At 51.0% G+C, this 19,052-nt stretch overlaps 1 protein-coding gene across 9 annotated transcripts in view; it reads right to left on the reverse strand.

Annotated features, from left to right (window-relative positions):
• The window catches only part of NISCH (nischarin), a 34,739-nt gene that overhangs the window by 11,549 nt on the left and 4,138 nt on the right, over positions 1–19,052 (reverse strand). For 4 of the 9 annotated variants that reach the window (XM_005600581.4, XM_023620313.2, XM_070237445.1 and 1 more), the window contains 10 exons: positions 11,638–11,686; positions 10,539–10,702; positions 10,065–10,160; positions 8,662–8,757; positions 6,522–6,674; positions 5,770–5,838; positions 5,046–5,231; positions 4,744–4,872; positions 2,998–3,111; positions 2,540–2,651 (listed from right to left, as the gene is read on the reverse strand). In XM_005600581.4, the coding sequence (XP_005600638.3) occupies positions 2,540–2,651; positions 2,998–3,111; positions 4,744–4,872; positions 5,046–5,231; positions 5,770–5,838; positions 6,522–6,674; positions 8,662–8,757; positions 10,065–10,160; positions 10,539–10,702; positions 11,638–11,686 (1,168 nt within the window). Of the gene's footprint in view, positions 1–828; positions 1,955–2,531; positions 2,652–2,997; positions 3,112–4,743; positions 4,873–5,045; positions 5,232–5,769; positions 5,839–6,521; positions 6,675–8,661; positions 8,758–10,064; positions 10,161–10,538; positions 10,703–11,637; positions 11,687–19,052 lie in introns of those variants that run through there. The other 5 variants (XM_070237446.1, XM_070237447.1, XM_070237448.1 and 2 more) reach the window with 3 other exon arrangements.

Consider the following 19,052-nt stretch of genomic DNA (forward strand, 5'->3'; position numbering starts at 1 on the left):
CAGAAGGCGTCCAGGGAAGGTTTTCACATGACTCCATCACGAATACCAGCTGGATGACAGCAACTATAAGACGCCACTGACTGAAAGAGGCATCTCAATTTCAGAGAAGTCACAAGCTGGGAATGTCTGCATCTTAGAATCAATGAAGTAGAGAGTATCCACTTTACAGCCGAGAAAACAGAGCTTCAGAGAGGCTACAAGTTGCCTGAGGGAACACAGCCAGGGAAGTTGCAGTGCAAACTCAGCTGACCGACCCCCAGGTGCCTGCTCCTAGCCACTTCTCTCTGGCCTCCTCTCAGCCTCCAATCCTGGCTGGAGAACCAACCCTGGCATTTTGCACATCAGCCACTATCAGTCACACCCTCCAGAGCTGCAACAAGCTGGCTAACAGCTCCTGGGATGACAGTGGCCTGGTGTTCACTGGACAGCGCCCCCTTCAGGCAGGCCCCTGAGCACCCAGTTTATCCACAATATGTTCACTTCTACAGAACCAGGCTGGGAGCAAAGCCGCTCCCACTCGGAAGAAATCCTTGTCCATCCAGGTAAGATCCAGTAGCACACAGCTGAACACAAACATCTGTGGATTCTCTCACATTAGCGAGAAAAAAGCAAAGTTTTCTTGCCACTCCCCACATCCCCAGCCCTGTGTGGAGCCAAGGAAATCTGGATAGGGACAGTCTCTCTGCTTCCTTCCTGGACAGTAGTCCGAACAAATAAGTGGTCAGAAACAGCCACTCAGAGGATGGGACAGGGGACACCAGGAGAGTGCTTAGACGGGGGCCCGACCTTTGTTGTTTCTCATAAAAAGGAAAGAGATGTGCACACACAGACATCCACTGCAGTTTTATTTATAAGAGGTGCAAATCTGGAGACAACGTCTAAAATGTCCAGTAGCCAGGAAAGGGCGGACGGACTACGGTGAGCCACCGTGTGCTGTGTCCCCAGGAGTGGGGGCAGGGAGGGGGGCTGAGGCCTGGGCCTGGCTGGTACGGAGGCTTCACCACTGAAGTGGGGGCTGCCTGCAGCTGTGGCCTTGGGGCGATGCTAGCTCAGCCCGCCCACTCCTGCTCTTTACCAGCTTGCTCTCCACTGGTCAGTTCACTCACACACTCACTCACTCAGTGATTCAACACGCTGACTGAGGACCCTCTGGGGCCTGGCCTCGAGGACCAGTGGCATCTCTTTGTCTCCCAGAAGTGAGGTGAGGCAGCTCCTCCACAGGCTCGACAGTGCCATGACGGGGCAGCACGGGGCTGCGGGTGCAGGGCCTGGAGAGGGCTCGGGCCTGCGCCAGGAGACAGGGTCAGGGGAGCATCTTCACGGCGATACAAATCCCCTTCTCCTTTTATGTAAGAAAATAACCCCCAAATTTCTCAGTCAAGAGTGTTACAGAAGCAAATGGACAGTCAGTCTGGCGCCTCCCATCACCAGCCGTTCCCACAACTTCACTCACAGCTCACGGCTGAAACCTGGGTGCGCCGCCCTGTGGCGGGCTTTTGGACTTAACGTAAGCATTTCTCCCTTCTTCCTGCCCAGTCTCCCTCTCTGCGGTGACGGCTGCAGTGTTGTGGCACCACAGCTCAGTCCCCGTGTCATCCGCTGGTGTTTGTCACGTCCCATGTTTTGCTAGCATAAATAATGCTGCAGTGAGCAGTTCACCTCCTCCTTCCCGTTATCTTATCCCACTAAGATAAAGTCCCCACCAGTGGGGTCACCAGGTCAAGGGGTAGGAACATTTTTCTGGCTCTTGAAACATAGGGTCAAATTGTTTTCCCAAGACCTCACACCAAGTTCTGCGTCTCCAGGAGCCCGGGCGGGCGGGCGGGCGGCGTTCTTTCCTGTGTGTCCCGAGCCTCGACTCCACTCGGGACGGCACACCCTCCCCTCTTCCGTGGGGGCCGGGCCAGCAGACACTCTCATGGGACCTGCTTCACTCACTCATCTCCGAGGATGCCTGGGTTCAGAGGTGAAAGCCCTTTGAAAACGCTAAGACAGTGGGCAGGTGAAAGGGATTGGTCTTCCATGGGTCCACAGACAGCCCATCTTGGCCCCACAAACAGTGTTTGGGGATGGTTCATACCACGAGAGCCACAGAGATGAGGCGATGATAAAAGAAAACTCCCCACGCAGGAATCAGGGCACCCGACTCAGGAAATTAATAAGGCCTGGCTTCCCCTTAACGAGGAGCCAATCCACCCACATTCCCCACGGGGGAGCAGGGTCCTTATGAGCAGCAGCCCTGAGCCTGTTCAAGAGGGGCCTCAGGGCCCGTTTACACACCTAGGGTATCCTAGAGGAACTGGACGTGGGTGTCAGAGAAATTGGGGGTCCTCACTAAGCAAACGACAGAGCTGTAATCAGGCCAGGTACCCCCAATGTGTACCACCCCAAGAGGAGCTGGCCTCCAGACAGCACCACACCCTCCCTGTGTCTGAACCCTGTCAGGAGCAGGTGCCAACATCTCTCCCTGACTCCATCCAGGGGACCCAGGCAGGGCCCATGTGGCTCTGCTTGGCAGAAAAGATACATACACGATTACCTTGGTTGGAGAGGATGGGCTGGGGCAGGGAGGCAGACGTGGGAGCCACGGTGGGAGGGGAGCCGCTGGGTCTGACACAGGGGGCAGCTGAGAGACGAGAATCCTCACCGACCTGAAGAAGAGTGCTCGAGTCAGCGCGGGAGAGAAAAGAAAGATCAGGAAGAACAGAATATCACCAGGGGTGAGGAGGGAGAAACCTGGTGGTTCTCACAAACATCAGTGATAGTGAAGGCAGTCTTGCCTAGTTCTCAGCAACACCATGCGGCAGGTACTATCACTGCCCCCATCTTGCAGATGAGAACACTACAGGGCATCACTTGTCCAAGGTCATGCAGCCTTGGAGGGGTGCAGCCAGGAGTCGGGGGACCTGAGCACTCCCTGGGCCCAGTTCTACCGCGAGCCAGCTCTTTCCCGGCAGGCTCCTCACTGCTCCTCCCGCCTCCCACACAAAGACCCACCTTCTTCTCTGGGTTGTTCAGTTTGGACTTGACCTCCTTGGCTTTCTGAATCGCTTTTAGCACTTCCACAGTGTCCAGTTCCTTCTCTGTGGTTGCTGTGTTGTCCAGACAGACCTACAGAGTCCAGAAATCGCCATCAGTGTAAGCGCCAGCAAGAACGGCAGAAACAGAATGGCAAGAGCCCTGGTGAGGTGAGGGCCAGGCCCTGGGAGGCTCTGCCTGCTGGGAGGTGAGCTCCTCAGACCCACGAAGTGACGGGCAAGCTCCTCGCAGCAGCCCAGGTAGGTCCCATGCTGCCTGGTCCACCTCTGGGAGTCCTCTCCAAGAAGGGGAGGCAGGGGTGTAGGGTCCATTGGGAAGGCCTCCTGGGTGGCTGAGAGTAGGGGAAGGTGGTAACTTGAACTAAGCCCCCAGTTATGGCAGAACTCAGATCAGCAAAGAGCCAGGGGAAGGCCTGGACCCCCATCTGCAAATGCAGGAGGGAGCTGTGGGCTGGTGGGCAGTGCAGGGTGGCAGTGTGGTCCAATGAGGCAAGGTCCCAAGGGTCAGCCCCATGTGGCGAGGGAGCCTCCCAAGGTCTAGGGCCAGGGAGGGGAAGTCCTGTCAACACTGTCTTGGTGACAGCACGGAGAAAGGGGCACTTGGGGCCCAAAGGAGATTGGTGGGGAGGTGAGGTAAGGCGAGGGAAGGATGCAAACAGACCCCCAGGTATGTTCTGTCCTGGGATTGGGGAGGATGGCGGAGATGCCTGCTCAAGGCTGAGGAGACAGGTGAACCTGGCTCAGTACCTGTTTGGTTGGCATGGTGGCAGGTGGCTAGACACACGCAGGCAGCAGATACTAGGCTGGGCTAGACTGGCAAAGGTGGGCAAATCCTTTAGATTTCTAGTCAGATTTTATAGCCAGAAGTTGTCCAGGAAACTTGATAGTTTTAAATATCTTATTTCTGACCCTTGCCTATAATAAACAATGTAATTTTTTTTTTTTTTAAAGGAAGATTAGCCCTGAGCTAACATTTGCCAATCCTCCTCTTTTTGCTGAGGAAGACTGGCCCTGAGCTGACATCTGTGCCCATCTGCCTCTACTTTATATGTGGGATGCCTGCCACAGCACGGCTTGCGAAGCGGTGCCATGTCCACACCCAGGATCAGAACCGGCAAATCCCAGGCCACGGAGAAGCGGAACGTGCGAACTTAACCGGGCCGGCCCCAACAATGCTACTTTTTAGAAAGATCAAGACAGGGCTGGCCCGGCGGCACAGCAGTTAAGTTCGCACGTTCCACTTCTTGGTGGCCCGGGGTTTGCCCGTTCGGAAGTTCAGATCCTGGGTGCAGACATGGCACCGCTTTGCAAGCCGTGCTGTGGCAGGCGTCTCACATATAAAGTAGAGGAAGATGGGCACAGATGCCAGCTCAGGGCCAGTCTTCCTCAGCAAAAAGAGGAGGATTGGCAGATGTTAGCTCAGGGCTAATCTTCCTAAAAAAAAAGAAAGATCAAGATAGTCCCTCTACACTCAGTCTGTGCCTGCTGGTTCGTGGGAGCCCTCCTGGGGGAAGCATGGCGGCTAGCAGCCCCAACAGGACAGCAGTGGGAGGAGGAGGGAGTCTTTTCCTGGGGAAGTTGCAGACTTCCCAGAACTGAAAGGGCCTCCAGGGCGGGGACATTCTTCTGCAGTAGGCAGGCTCTGCCTGTGAAGATACGGACAGTCTCTTGGAGGGAGCTGAGCCTGGCAACCCTGGCAGCTTACCTCAGAGGCCCTCTCTCCAAACTGAGCCAGCACCTTGGTCCGGTAGTCGGGGATGATGCTCAGAGGGTTGTTCAGCAGAGCCACGTGCTCCAGACACGGGAGGCTGCCTATGCTCCTGACCTCCTCCATCTGCAAAGGCACGAGTTCCACTCGCCTTGTCCGTTTTTTAACACTTCAGCAACATGACAATATGTTTGCTGGCCTCTTTTAAATGAAAGGAAGCTTCCCACTCTTCCTTAAAGTGTTAAACACCAAGGCATAGTCATTCCAGAACCCTGAGATCCTCCTGGGACATGACTCACCTGTTCGATTCTGTTGTTGCTGAGATCCAGGTTGACCAGGGAGTAGAGCTTGTGCAGACCACTCAGACTCTCCAGGAGGTTGCCTGCCAGGTTCAGGGTCTTGATGTTCCCCAGTTTGGTGTGAACCCCGTCCAAAGAGGTGAGTTTGTTGTAGGACAGGTCCAGGTGCACGAGGTTGTACAGGTGCTGCGGCAGCATCAAGAAGACGGTAAAGTGGTTCAGGTCAAGGCTCCAAAGAAAGGGGACCTAGGCTAATGGTGCGAGGGGCCTTCCGACCTACAATGACCAGTTCCGTAGGTCGGCTCCATTCCCTCAGACCGTTACATGGGAGGGAAGCCCCTCTTCTCCCCTGCAAACGCCCCAGCCCAGTGGCACCCCCTCCAGAGGCAGTGTGGCCCTCAGGGTAGGTGCAAGCTGTGAAAACGAGGCTGGCCATCTTCACGATGGAGCTGCATCATCTTCATCACACTCCACTTGTACTTAGGCATCTTTTCTAACCCTTTGGAACCAGAGTAATAATCGCTCAGTGCATTGTTGGGACCCTAAAGGGACGGCAGCAGCCTCTGCCCCTGCAAACCTCTGGTGCACCCAGACACCTTTTGTGAGTCTGTGAGACAAAACCCCAGGGGATGGCCAAACTCTGAGGGGTGAGTCAGCCTCCTGAACTTTCAGGGACCCTGTGAGAAGCCCGCAAGTGGCGACGGTCTCCAAAGACACTAATTACCTGCAGGTTGTCCACGACCAGCACTCCATTGTGACTCAGATCAAGGAACTCAATCTTTGGAATCAGTTTCTTGTGAAAGAAAAGACAACACCCAACATTAGTCTAGGAGGCTGGACCCTATGCGGCCCCTGTACGCAGTGGACAGACACCCTGGGATTCCCCCTCCTAACCATGGACTCCTGGGCCGGCTGTCCTGCAGAGCCACAGGCAGAGCCACTTCCCGGTGGCCCCCCAGCGAGCACGTCCACAGGAACACACACGGCCTCCCGTGCTGAGCACGTCCCACTATCTTTACAGAGCACTTGGCTTACGAAAGGGACAAATGGCAAGGACCCAGACAGAGAAGGAAGTCCACCCGTCCTTCTTCAACCCTTCCCACACCCACCGAGAAGCACAAACATAGGAATCACACTTCTATTGCCCAAATGCCATCTGGATGTCACTCTTACATGGGCACATCTGGGATCTGTGGAGTGATTTTTCTGCTCCACTCCTTGGGATTAGATTTCATTGCTTATTGTATTTCTATTACATCAAATGTACATCCAATTAACATGCTTCATTTGGTTCTAAGTACTACCATACCTATTTTAAATAATCCCATTTTGAAAGTAATTTAAAAACTGCAGGCAACGCACAGACCACTGGATACAGGATTTCTGTGGTCCTTCCAGAAAAAGCCAAGTTAAATACCCAACCTCAGGGTTTGGTCAGGCCGGAAAAGCCCCTGGCGCCTACTGCTGGGAGCATACCACAGACTCATCAATCTCCGAGATGCTGTTGTGGCTCAGGTCTAGAGTGGTCAGCGCTTGCCATGTGGGGATGACAGCAGTCACAGGGCCTTCCAGGGCTGTGCCTTCTGGCTCCCACTCATCAAATTCCGAGGCTTCAGGAACAAGGACTTCCTGTGTAAGAACATCTGTTGAGCACCACATTCGGGCCCTCACGCAACACTCACTGGGAGCACAATCATTGCAAAATTTCAGGAAGGGCTTGAGCATATTTAGCATGTGGAAGTGAACTTGCATTAAATTGGGACTTTGGTTCATATGTGTTCCAACAATTGTGAAATAACTGAAAAGCTTAGCAATACAAAAGCTGCTTGGAATATGTTCTGGCTCTGTTTCAGCAGTAAATGCTTTTCACGCCCACAAGGGTCTTTTGCTATCCGATGACGACTTTTGTGGCTTATATTTCAGAGGCTGAGCCAGCCCCGTGGCCGAGTGGTTAAGTTCACGCACTCCACTTCGGGGGACCCAGGGTTTCACTGGTTCGGATCCTAGGCACAGACATGGCACCGCTCATCAAGCCATGCTGAGGTGGTGTCCCACATGCCACAACCAGAAGGACCCACAACTAAAAATATACAACTATGTACCGGGGGGCTTTGGGGAGAAAAAGGAAAAATAAAAAATAAAATAAAATAAAATTTCAGAGGCTGAGGGGTCAAAATTCAGTGTTTCCGGGCAACTGTGCTTTCCAAGCTGGCACTGCGGTCCCCACTGCGGATAGCAGGCCCTTTTAATATTACTTCAAAGGGCTGAAATCCAACAATGCAGAGACAAGGGCAGCAGCATGGAGCGCAGGGACACCACTGAAGGTGAGGGAGGCCGGCTTCCTGGCCTTGACTTTTGATGCCCACGAGACCTCTCCTATCTCAACGCATCATTTCAGGCCCCTTGAGCCAGGCGGCAGGGAGAGCCTCGGAGAAGGACAAGGTTGCCCGACACCCTTGCTCTCAACACAAGCCTCCTTCTTTCAGCCAGTAAACCTCAAGTTTCACCAAACTCAAATCTGGATCAGACACTGTGAGTTGTAAAAGTAGCCTCTATGCTTTTTCTGCGCCTGAAGGATTTCAGTACTACTAAGATGCAATCCATAAAAAACTAAATAGAAAAGAAACCTCTTACATTCTCAATTCGAGTATTTCTGTTGCTCACATACAAACAACAGGGCCCACTGTATCCATAACCTCACCTGTCTCCTTCAAGTCCAGAGAACAATACACAAATGAGTGCTAAGCCAGGGCTTTTTTAGCTTAGAGAAACATTTACATCTAACTGATAAACATCCTGTCACTTGACACTGCTTAATAATCTGTTCATCAAAAACCGGTGACTTGCGGCCGGCCCGGTGGCACAGCAGTTAAGTGGGCACATTCTGCTTCTCGGTGGCCCTGGGTTCGCCAGTTCGCCTGGGTGTGGACATGGCACCACTTGGCAAGCCATGCTGTGGTAGGCATCCCACATATAAAGTAGAGAAAGATGGGCACGGATGTTAGCTCAGGGCCAGTCTTCCTCAGAAAGAGGAGGATTGGCAGATGTTAGCTCAGGGCTAATCTTCCTCAAAAAACAAAAAAACAAAAAAAAGGTGACTTTTTTTGGATGTGGGGAGGGGACCCAGTTCCTTAAAATATCTTGTTTAACAGCGTTGATTTTTATCTTTAGGAAGATTAGCCCTGAGCTAACTGCTGCCAATCCTCCTCTTTTTGCTGAGGAAGGCTGGCCCTGAGCTAACATCTGTGCCCATCTTCCTCTACTTTATATGTGGGACACCTACCACAGCATGGCTTGCCAAGCGGTGCCATGTCTGCACCCAGGATCTGAACTGGTGAACCCCGGGCTGCTGAAGCAGAGCACACGTGAACTTAACCACAGTGCCACCAGGCTGGCCCCTAATAGCATTGATTTTTGATGAAGACGTCGACTAACGCATCCCAGGGGCTAAATGCCAGGAGGTCCCTCATGAGTATGTGGCTGCCCAGGCCCAGAGGAAGGTCCAGCCTCTGGTTTCTGACAGACATCAGTGTCCACACCTACCCTTGGTGGGTGGACTACTGCACAGGACCCTGCCCCGCAGACAGTCCCCAGGCTGGAAACAGGTGGCGCTCACCTTCATCGAAGTTGCTGAGAAGCGGACGCTCATGGTGGCTAAGGTGGGCTTTGACACGACCAGCCCCCGGATGTGCTTGGCATCACAGTGACTTATCTGGAACAAGAAACAACTGTGTCTCAGAAACAGCACTGTTGCTGTCAGAAGTCCCAGGAAGTGGGTGTTTGTCACCCATACACAAAAGGAGCACAATCATCAGCAAAGCTGAATCCTTAGAGGCAAGAAGCTACTCAAACCCTAAGTCTCTCTTTTTCCCAATTTTTAGCACTAACTAAACATTCTCTGAAGTATCTAGTAAGACTCACAATGAACAATGAACTCCATTTTCTCTGTTTCTAGGAGCTGCTAGGGGGCTTAGCAGGCGGATAGAAAGCATGAGCCATGGAAACCAGAGATGGGGAGCAAGGGGCCTCCTCAACACAGCGAGTGTGGTGGGCCCTCCTGCTCCCCAAGCCCTTCACTGGCCTCGGCCCTCCTGCAGTGGGAGGGAGGGTACAGGCCAAAACACGACCCCTCAAGCCACCTGCGAGCTCCACCCCCCCAGACCCCAGCCAGCAGAGCCTCAGCCAGCCGAGCCGGGGCTGAGTGGGGTGCTCCTCTTAGCCTCCAGTCCTTCCTTGGCCTGCACCGGCTGAGGCACACACCACAAGTTCCCATCAAGGGAAGTGGTCCTCAAGGCCTCTGAGACGAGCCCAGAACGTTGCAGGCTGAATAGTCCAATACGGAACAGAGGCTCTGGAGTCAGACTCAGTTGAATCCAGATCCCAGCTTTCCCCTTATTAACTATGTGATCCTGTCCAAACTTCCTTACCTCCCTAAGCCTCAGTTAACTCAGCTGTAACGTGGGAACAAAAGCGCCCACTTCACAGGGCCGTTGGGAAGATTTCGTCAAGGAGTGCACACCATGGCTGGCTCAGCACAGGGCTGAACACAAAAACCACACCCAAGAAACAGAGGCTTTAAAAGACTTTCAAATTGGTAACAAAACTGGCATCGTGAACCCAGTTCAATAGTGAATAATGCAAAGTACTTCTTGTCAGGTGGGGGCACACCAGAGGGTAGAGAACTCCCAAAGCCCTCTGCTCATCTGCCTGACCCTCGAATGAGGAGGCCCAGAGGAGCCAGGCTCGGGTGCTCCACTCTGTCCAAATGCTGCCCATGTGAGGGGCAGAGACACACACACCAGCCAAGAGCAGCCGGCGCCCCTCTTTCTCTGCTTTCAGATGGGCCTGACTTACCAAGATGGACTCTGCCACATACTGTCAAATATGAAAGCAACACTGCCTCACAATTAAGTCCAGACACCGATATTAAAACCACTCCTCAGTCACAGACAATCAGAAGCAAGACGATGCCTGTGGAGGGTCCAGCTTCGCCTGCACGCCGGGGGCCCTGGGCCTTACCTCCACCTGATGAAGTGACTTGAATATAGACAAATCGAAAGGCAGGAGCTGCTCCTGAATGTTGCTGGTCCCAAAAGGTCCTTCTGTGCCAGAAACCTGAGGCCACAGATATGGTTTGAATTAGGGATGCTGCTGCAACCACCCCCATTCACAGGGGTTCATGGGGCAGTGCTGCAGCAGCTGTCAACCTGCACTTGAAGCTTTGCTTGGCAATGTGAGGCAGACTGGGCATGACCTCCACTCACCACTTCTATGGTCAACGCAGCATGCTGAAGCAGAGCTTCAAGCAAGGGGACACTGGGTCACGACTGCCCCCTGGTGCTCACAGCCAGAAGTGCAGTGCCAAGAACACCAAAGGTGGCCTTTCCCCCACGGCCCACACAGTCTCCTTCACACGCACTGCCAGCCAATGAGTTCTTTGGCTGCGTGACCACAACTGAGTGCCTCTCCACAAATGAGTGGCTTCAGCTTTACCTTAAGGTACTTAAGGCGACAGGTGAAGTCCAGGATGTGCCCAAGGTCAGTCTTGGCGTCCCCACTGGCGCATGTGGGCTTTCCCTGCTGCAGCTGCTCGGTGACCGCATATAGCTGCAGGGGCCCAATGACGAAGACCTGGCCGGCCCCCAGGAGCTGTTCCCCTGCAATGGCCATGCCCCGCAGGGTGAACACCCGGCCCCGGCTTAGGCAGGCAGCCAGGGCGTCTGCCCACTCTGCCAACAGTTTAACAAGCATTTGGTAAGCACTCACGTGCACTGCGCCTTGTCAGGACAAAGCCACGGCCCTGAGCACGCAGAAGCAGCTGCCCTCCTGAGCTCATAATGGGCACAGGGCAGACCCTGGACACGGGACTACGGAGGATGGAAGGGTCCTGGGAATGTGTGGCCAGGGAGCTTCCCTGAGGCAAGGCTCAGTCAAAACCTAAGGCACTGGACCAAGACAAAGCCGATGAGAGCCAGCACTGTGGATAACAGACCCACGCTGCAACCTCCAAGATCAGACACCTTGAGGTTAGGTGTAGGCCTGAGATGCCAGCACAGCGCAGGGCCTGAGAGCAGGCGGGGGTTCTGAGCCAGAAAGAGGTATTTGGCCCTGACTCTGCCCCTTCTAGTCAAGTACCCTCAAGCAGGTTACTGGGCCTCTCATCCTCAGTGTCCTCATCTGCACCTCTTGTGGGGAAAGTAGTCAGATGCCGCACACAAGGCCAGACCACAGGAAGTACTCATTACATGTTAGCTACATGCTCTCTGGCAGGGCCATGACCCAAGTTCGGTTTCTGTCTGCCATCTGAACCTTTCCAGGTAAGGACAAACCAGGTCCAAGAGAGTAGCTGCCACCCACCTCCCACAACTCCACCATAGGGCTGTGGAACAGATCCTGCAGGGTCCTTTAAGAAGGTGGGCAGATTTGACTGTGGACCAGGTTCAGGACTTTGGGCAACCCCAGGGAGGTGGGGCCTGGCTGGGACTTACTTGGCACAGCCCAACAGATGGAGCTCAGTGCCACCCGGGAATTCTGGCCACCTAACAGGTTGCGCCAAGTTGCCCACCGCGTTTCAGGAGCCCTGGCCACGTACCTTTTTCAAAAAGCTCCTCAGCCAGTGCCGCAGTGATACCATTTATCTCCTGCAGGGAAAACAAAACCCCTAGTCAGAAAGTCCACCTGCCCCCAGTCACCAGGACGTGCACGATCCCTGCTATCTACCTCCTCTGCTGCTGCAATGACAGCTCTCAGAAAGTTCAACAAGATGAGGGAGAGAGTAAACCTAAAACTAATCAAGGTGCTTAGAAAAGGAGACTAAATATTCCCAGTTATATGGACATTTTAAATGTCTTCTCAAAAGAAAAACGGAAAGCAGACTAATGCTGCAACTCTAAGCCCACATGGGCACTGGCTGGGTGCACTCGGTCCAGGAGGTGGGCACAGAGGACAAGCCCACAAGGGTACTGGCAGAGTGAACCGGGCTAGGAAGCCAGGAGCTCCCACGACTAGCCCTAGGAGATCCGAGGAGAGGGCATGGAACAGAGGAGGTCCCTGTTTCTTCTGGAAAAGAGGCTCCCATCACCCTGGTGGGATAAAGGACCTCCCCTCCCAGAGCCAACCCTCCCCAAGAGTGGCCATTTCCACTTTCTTTCATAATCCAAAGGTGTCTTAGCAGAGACTGAACACTTGTTCTCTTCCACCTGCTCATCCCTGCAAGCCCTGCAACAGTAACACTCAGCCCCAGGGTCACGAGAAGGGGCAGGGAGGGATTTCCTTTCAGAATGATGTGATAAAGGCTGGCCTGGTGGGGCAGCGGTTAAGCGCCCACGTTCCACTTTGGCGGCCGGGGCTCGCCGGTTCTGATCCTGCGTGCGGACATATGTACTGCTTGCCAAGCCATGGTGTGGCAGGCGTCCCACATAAAATAGAAGAAGATGGGCACGGATGTTAGCTCAGGGACAGTCTTCCTCAGCAAAAAGAAGAAGATTGGCAGCAGATGTTAACTCAGGGCTAATCATCTTTGAAAAAAAAAGAAGGAAAAAAAAAGAAAAAAAAAAGAATGATGTGAGCAAGGAGGCATGACGAGTACAAGCCTTCAGTTGTATTAACAGCTAATGTGCTGGGGTCTTAGTTCACGCTGGACAATGGCCTGAGCTCTTGCTATGTACTGGCTCATTCAATCCTCCCGAAACTCTGATGTTATTTTGCACCCTTTTTCACAGAAGAGCAAACTGAAGTCAGAACTGCTGCAATGCTCCAATTTTACATGGCTGCACACTAGCAGAGCCACACTCCCAAGCACTTGGCCTTGAAGCCAGCCTTTCTGTGTACAGAGCAATTGCCTCAGCACTTAAGTGGTACAATCGTGGGGCTGGGAGGGCCCCAGAGGCCCCCAGGCCCTCAGCCCCACATCCTGCAGGTAAGATATTTAACTAACTGACAGATGGCAGCTCACAGGCCTTTTCGTAAACAGGTGCAGATGGAGGCTGCACAATCACCTTCATAACTCACAGGAGCATCTCTGCCACCAGGACGTGACACTCACACAGGTATGGGACTCCAATGGCACCAGGCTGCCGGAGAGACAGTGTCCTTTCCCTGTTTTTCTCTGGTTGTTTGTCTCTTTCTTCTCTTTTATACATAATTGATATTCTAACGGGTGTTTATGTGCTGCAAACACCTTCTCCCCAAGCACGTGCCCTCACCTTTGCGCACAGTCCACAGTGGTTTTCCCAACAGAGGGAGGTTTTTCATGTCTTTGCTGTTTAATCTGTGATTATTCTCCTTCATGATTTCTGGGGCCTCTTCCCCCATCCCAAGATGGTAAACAGATTCTCCTAATTTTGTCTTTTAGTACTTTATGCTATCTTTTTTTAAAAAAAGTGCTGATTTCTTTAATCTGCTTGAAATTCAGTTTATACATAATATGAGAATAACTCACCTACCCCCACAAATGGACAAAAAGCCAAAGGAGAAAAATGAGCAAATACAGCCCCAGCATCAAGGACTCGGTCTGGCAAGATGCAGTGTCCAGTACAAAAGGGCCCCGAGAGGGGCAGCGCAGCTCTGAGGCTGCAGCCAGAGCGAGGATGGACCGTCAGCTCCCTCGGAAGCTCAACTTCAGCCTCTTGCAACAACGCAAACTCAACGACATTTTCCTCGGCTGCCACGGAGAACTGAAGATCAGGAAGAGCTGAGAAGGATCCAAGGCTCACTCCTCTACCAACAGGTTTGAGAACCAAGCCCCGTCTCCAAATCGGTACTTCCCCACCCTCCCCGCAGTCAGAATCACCTGAGGAACCTCGAAAGACGCAGATTCCTGAGCAGCCCCCAGGGGCTGCCGATAGGTATGCACCCACCTCAATTCCCTGAGAGTAGCTCCCGGGGCTCTCCGGCCCCAGTATTTCTGGCCTCACATGGGAACAGGGCACCCTGCCCACCATCAGTACCAAACAACCCTCACCCTCAAAGTTACAATTCTTCAGGCAGCTGGAGTCAACACTAGCCCTGCTAAGGGGAGAGGACTGGAACTTCTGGAAAACACAGAAAGCTGAGAGATGGTGAGGGCCAAGGGTTCATGCTAAGCAGAGCCCTCTTCACTTTTGAGCAATCTAAAATGCAAACTATGTAACAATTTCTCTCCCTGCTCTTTGGGGCACAGGAAGTGCGCTGCTGCAACACTATCTACTTAGTTCCCCAGGCTGATCTTCACCTTGGGAGAATCCTTAATCACAGAGGAACAAAGAAACGCTTCAGCCCTCAAATCTAGAGCACTAGTCCCGTCAGAGAAGCATTTTGTCTGTATCCCCAGACAGTGTTCTGGTTAAACTGTAGCCTTGTGGGCAGTCAGGCCTCCCCTTAGCCAGGAGGAGACAGGGGGCCTTGGTGGCCCCCAGTCTAAGCTGCTGCTGATACTGCCAGGAGCTATCTGTGGGGAAAGGGGACTTCCCACATGCCCCACCCAATCTGTGCTGCAGGGACTTGAAGTGCTTCAGAGCGCCACAAACGTCTGAATTGAAAGGTATTTTTGAAGAAAGATACTCTTAATGCCTCAATAAAAATTATTAGCTATGTTTAAAAACTATAACACTGGGGCCGGCCCAGTGGTGCAGCGGTTAAGTTTGCACACTCCGCTTCTCAGCGGCCTGGGGTTCGCCAGTTCAGATCCCGGGTGTGGACATGGCACCACTTGGCAGGCCATGCTGTGGTAGGTGTCCCATATATAAAGTAGAGGAAGATGGGCATGGATGTTAGCTCAGGGCCAGGCTTCATCAGCAAAAAAGAGGAGGACTGGCAGTAGTTAGCTCAGGGCTAATCTTCCTCAAAAAAAACCAAAAAGACAAAAAAACACTATAACACTGACCCCCAAATGTGTCGGTGTGCAGCCTTGGGCTGTAGCTCTGTGACCAACATCCTGACCGAGCATGTCTGCGTACACAGAGCCCGTGACCAGGTGCCCCCACCACCCACCCACCTGCCCTCAGCGCAGAACCCCAAGCAGCCCGACACTCCTGCTGGCACACACGTGAGGAGAGCACGTGTCAGTGGGGCATTAGCAAGGGACTCCAATACACGTCACTGTGCAGTTTACACACACACGTTGAGGGCTGGAGGGGTCCCTGTTCAACTTTTATTTCACATCTGTGATGAGGCATTCTAGTAGGAGTCAGGTATATTATGAGCAATTCGACTTTAAAAATCCCCCATTGAGGGATTCAAGCCTAAACTTTGACTGAAGAGGGCTCCAAGACTGTAAGTAAGTTGCAAAGAAATCTGTTATCATTTACAGCCTCAGTCCTTTGCAACTAAAACAAATGACAGAAATAAAATGGATGTTGAAGCCAATGTTAAAATGGTAACAGTTCCATTACAGCTCACGATTTCAGATTTTAAAAAGTATCTCTGTTCTAGCCAACTAGCTTTAAAATAAGAAAATGATCTAAATGCCACCTTTGAAGAGAACTGAGCACTTTCCTTACTAGGGCAGTGGTATTGGCTGGCACCTGGTGAGCCCCTGCCACGAGCCCACTGCTCTTCTAGCCCCTTTACCTTCACTGCACAGTCTCTTGCAATCCTCAAGCGCCTGGGGTCATCACCCTCCAGGTCACAAAAGAGGAACTGGGACACAGAGAGGTTAAATGATTGACTTGGAATAAAATGTCAGGAAGCAGCAGGGCTGGGAGCTAATCTTGGCTCTGCCTGCCTCCCAAGTCCACAGCTAGACGTCCTGCCCCAAAATTGTGTGCTGGAATTCTCCATGGGATTCCATTGCACTGAATTTGAAAACCTCTGCCATCGGGGTTCTAGGATGAGGTCTGTCACTGAGGGTCCAGGAGTCTTAGGGCACAGCTATCTAGAGAGAGACAGCACAGCAACAGGCCAGTGCCCTCTCACAGCAACCCAGGGCTGCACCAGCCCCTAGATTCCCGGTCTCAGAGCTGGCAGGGGAGAGAAGCAGTGCTTTCTTTCATTGCCATTAAAATCCACACTGCAGAAGAATGAAGTTGGAGCCCTACCTCATACCATATACAAAAATTAACTCAAGTGAACCAAGACCTAAACAGAAGAGCTAAAATTATAAAAGTCCTGGAAGAAAACATAGTTGTAAATCTTTGTGACTAGGATTAGGCAATGGTTTCTTAGATATGACACCAAAAAACATAAATGACCAAAGGAAAAAAATTGAATTTCATCAAAATCTAAAACTTTTGTCTTTCAAAGGACACTATCAACAAAATGAAAAGAATCTACACAATGGGAGAAAATACTTGCATATCACATTTCTGATAAGAGTCTAATATCCAAAATATATAAAGAACTCCTACAACTCAACAACCAAAAACAAAAAGAACCTAATTTTTAAAAGTGCAAAGGATATGAATACACTTTTCCAAAGTAGACATGTAAAAGACCAATAAACATACGGAAAGAGGCTCGAGAGGCTGGCCTGGTGGCGCAGCAGTTAAGTGCACACATTCTGCTTCAGCGGCCTGGGGTTCACCGGTTTGGATCCTGGGTGTGGACATGGCACTACCATGCTGTGGCAGGCTTCCCACATATAAAGCAGAGGAAGATGGGCACAGATGTTAGCTCAGGGCCAGCCTTCCTCCACAAAAAGAGGAGGATTGGCAGCAGATGTTAGCTGAAGGCTAATCTTCCTCAAAAAAAAAAAAAAAGAGAGGCTCAATATCATTAGTCATTAGGGAAATGCAAATCAAACCACAATGGGATACTAATTCACACCCACTAGGACAACTATCAAAAAAATGGACAGTAACAAGTGTTGACAAAGATGTGAGGAGATGAGAACATATACACTGCTAGTGGGAATGTAAAATGGTGCAGCTGCTGAGGAAAATAATTTCCTTCTTTCTTTTTTTTCTTTTGTTGCCACATCTGTTGGCCAATCTTTTTTTTTCCTCTTCTCCCCAAAGCCCCCCAGTACGTAGTTGTATATTCTAGGTGTAGGTCCTTCTGGCTCTGCTATGTAGGACACCGCCTCAGCATGGCCTGACGAGCAGTGCTAGGTCCACACCCAGGATCCGAACCTGCGAAACCTTGGGCCGCCAAAGCAGAGCATGCGAGCTTAACCACTCAGCCACAGGGCCAGCCCCTACAGTTCTTCAAAAAGTTAACAAAGTTACCCTATGACCTAGCATTTCTACTCCTAGCATATACTCAACAGAACTGAAAACATACGTCCACAGAAAAACGTCTATATGAATGTTCATAGCAGCGTTATTCATATTAGCCAAAAAGTGGAAACAACCCAAAGTCTATCAACTGATGTTGGATAAACAAAATGTGATATATTCAAACAACAGAACATCAGTCATAAAAGGACCCAAGTACTGATCTATGCTTATGAATGGACCTTGGCAGTATGCTAAGTAAAAGAAGCCAGTCACAAAAGGCCAAATATTGTATGATCCCTTTTATCTGAAATATCCAGAATAGGTAAGTCCATAGAGACAGGAAGTACATTAGTGTCTGCTACAGGCAGGGGAGGATGGGAAGTGACTGCTAATGGGTACGGGGTTCCTTTTTAGGGTGCTGAATATTCTGTAATTAGATAGTGGTGACAGATGCACAACTTTGTGAATATACTAGAGACCAGGGAATTGTATACTTTAAAAGAGTGAATTTTAGGATATGTGAATTATATCTCAACTTAAAAAAATCAATCCACAACTTAGCCAAATAGGGTTCCCTGGGTCTCCCCTGTCCAATGTCAGCCCGACAAGAGGTGGAGCATGTTGGGAACAATTTCAGAGAGGACACTGATGGGACAAAGGTTACAAGAAACATTCCCTAAGCGCTCCCAGTCTATAGAAAAGGCTGACAAATCTTGTAGGCTTTGTTTGTTCAAACTCATTTGGAGATCTAATCTAGCGTATCTCAATCAGGTATAATTTTGCCCCTCAGGGGGATATATGACAATGTCTGGAGAGATTTTTGGTTGTCATAACTGGGTGGGAGAGGTGCTACTGGCAGCTGGTGGGCAGAGGCCAGAGATGCTGCTCAACAATGCACAGGACAGTCCCCACAACAAGCACCCAACCCAAAATGTCAATAGTGCCCTGGAAGAGAAACCCTCACTTAATTTCATGATGAGTCAATTACTTTTAAATCCTTGGATTTATATAACCCAGGAGCCTGTTCGATAAGAGTAATTTCAACTCTGTCCATACTGCTCCAAGCAGTAGAGCACGCCTCAAACCAGAACCACAGACGTGGGCTGGCCCCAGGCCCATCCCGGGCAAACCTACACCCAGACAGCAGTCCAGGCCTTTCCACGCCCAGAGGTGGGCAAACCTGACGCAGGCAGCGAGATGACCTTCTCAAAGGTCCAGGTCTTAGGCAATGAATTGTACTTTCAATGGGCTGCGTATTAAGTTTTATCCTTAAATAACTAATCAAAGCTTTCTTAAAGTGCACTGTTTCTTAAAATACTAGCCAGTAAAGTTTATCAGAAAGACTCCCATAAGGAATGGAAGTTTCTTTTCACATAAGGAAAGAAAATATAAAAAAAAGTCTACAACAGGAAACGGCTGCCAACCACATACATTGCTGGTATGTGCTAACTAAAATTCAAAGCATGTACACATCTGCCACGTGTCAATGCCACCGTTTTTCCCACATGGCCCCTCCAAGCTCGGTGGCCCAACGCTAGCACTATCACCTAATTTCCAGGCTCTAACTAGCGCTCCAAGAAAGGGTCAGCTTTCTCTGAAAGTCTTACTCTGAAAATACTTCAGGAAAGTTGTGTTTTAAATATGTTTGGGCCTTTACGACCACAACCCACAGGTCTCTTCCTAAAAGGAGAGCCTGAAAAGGCAGTGGATTCTTTCCCATCTTCATCACATAAAGGGAAAACAATTAAATGGAAACTATCCAAATATCTATCACCCAGAGACAACTACTCCTAGTATTTTGATGTATAATCTTCTAGATAAGTATATTCAAATAAGCTTTTTAAAAATAAAAACAGGACCATACTCTGCATAC

Source organism: Equus caballus, chromosome 16, assembly GCF_041296265.1.
Source record: "Equus caballus isolate H_3958 breed thoroughbred chromosome 16, TB-T2T, whole genome shotgun sequence".
Classification (NCBI taxonomy): domain Eukaryota; kingdom Metazoa; phylum Chordata; class Mammalia; order Perissodactyla; family Equidae; genus Equus; species Equus caballus.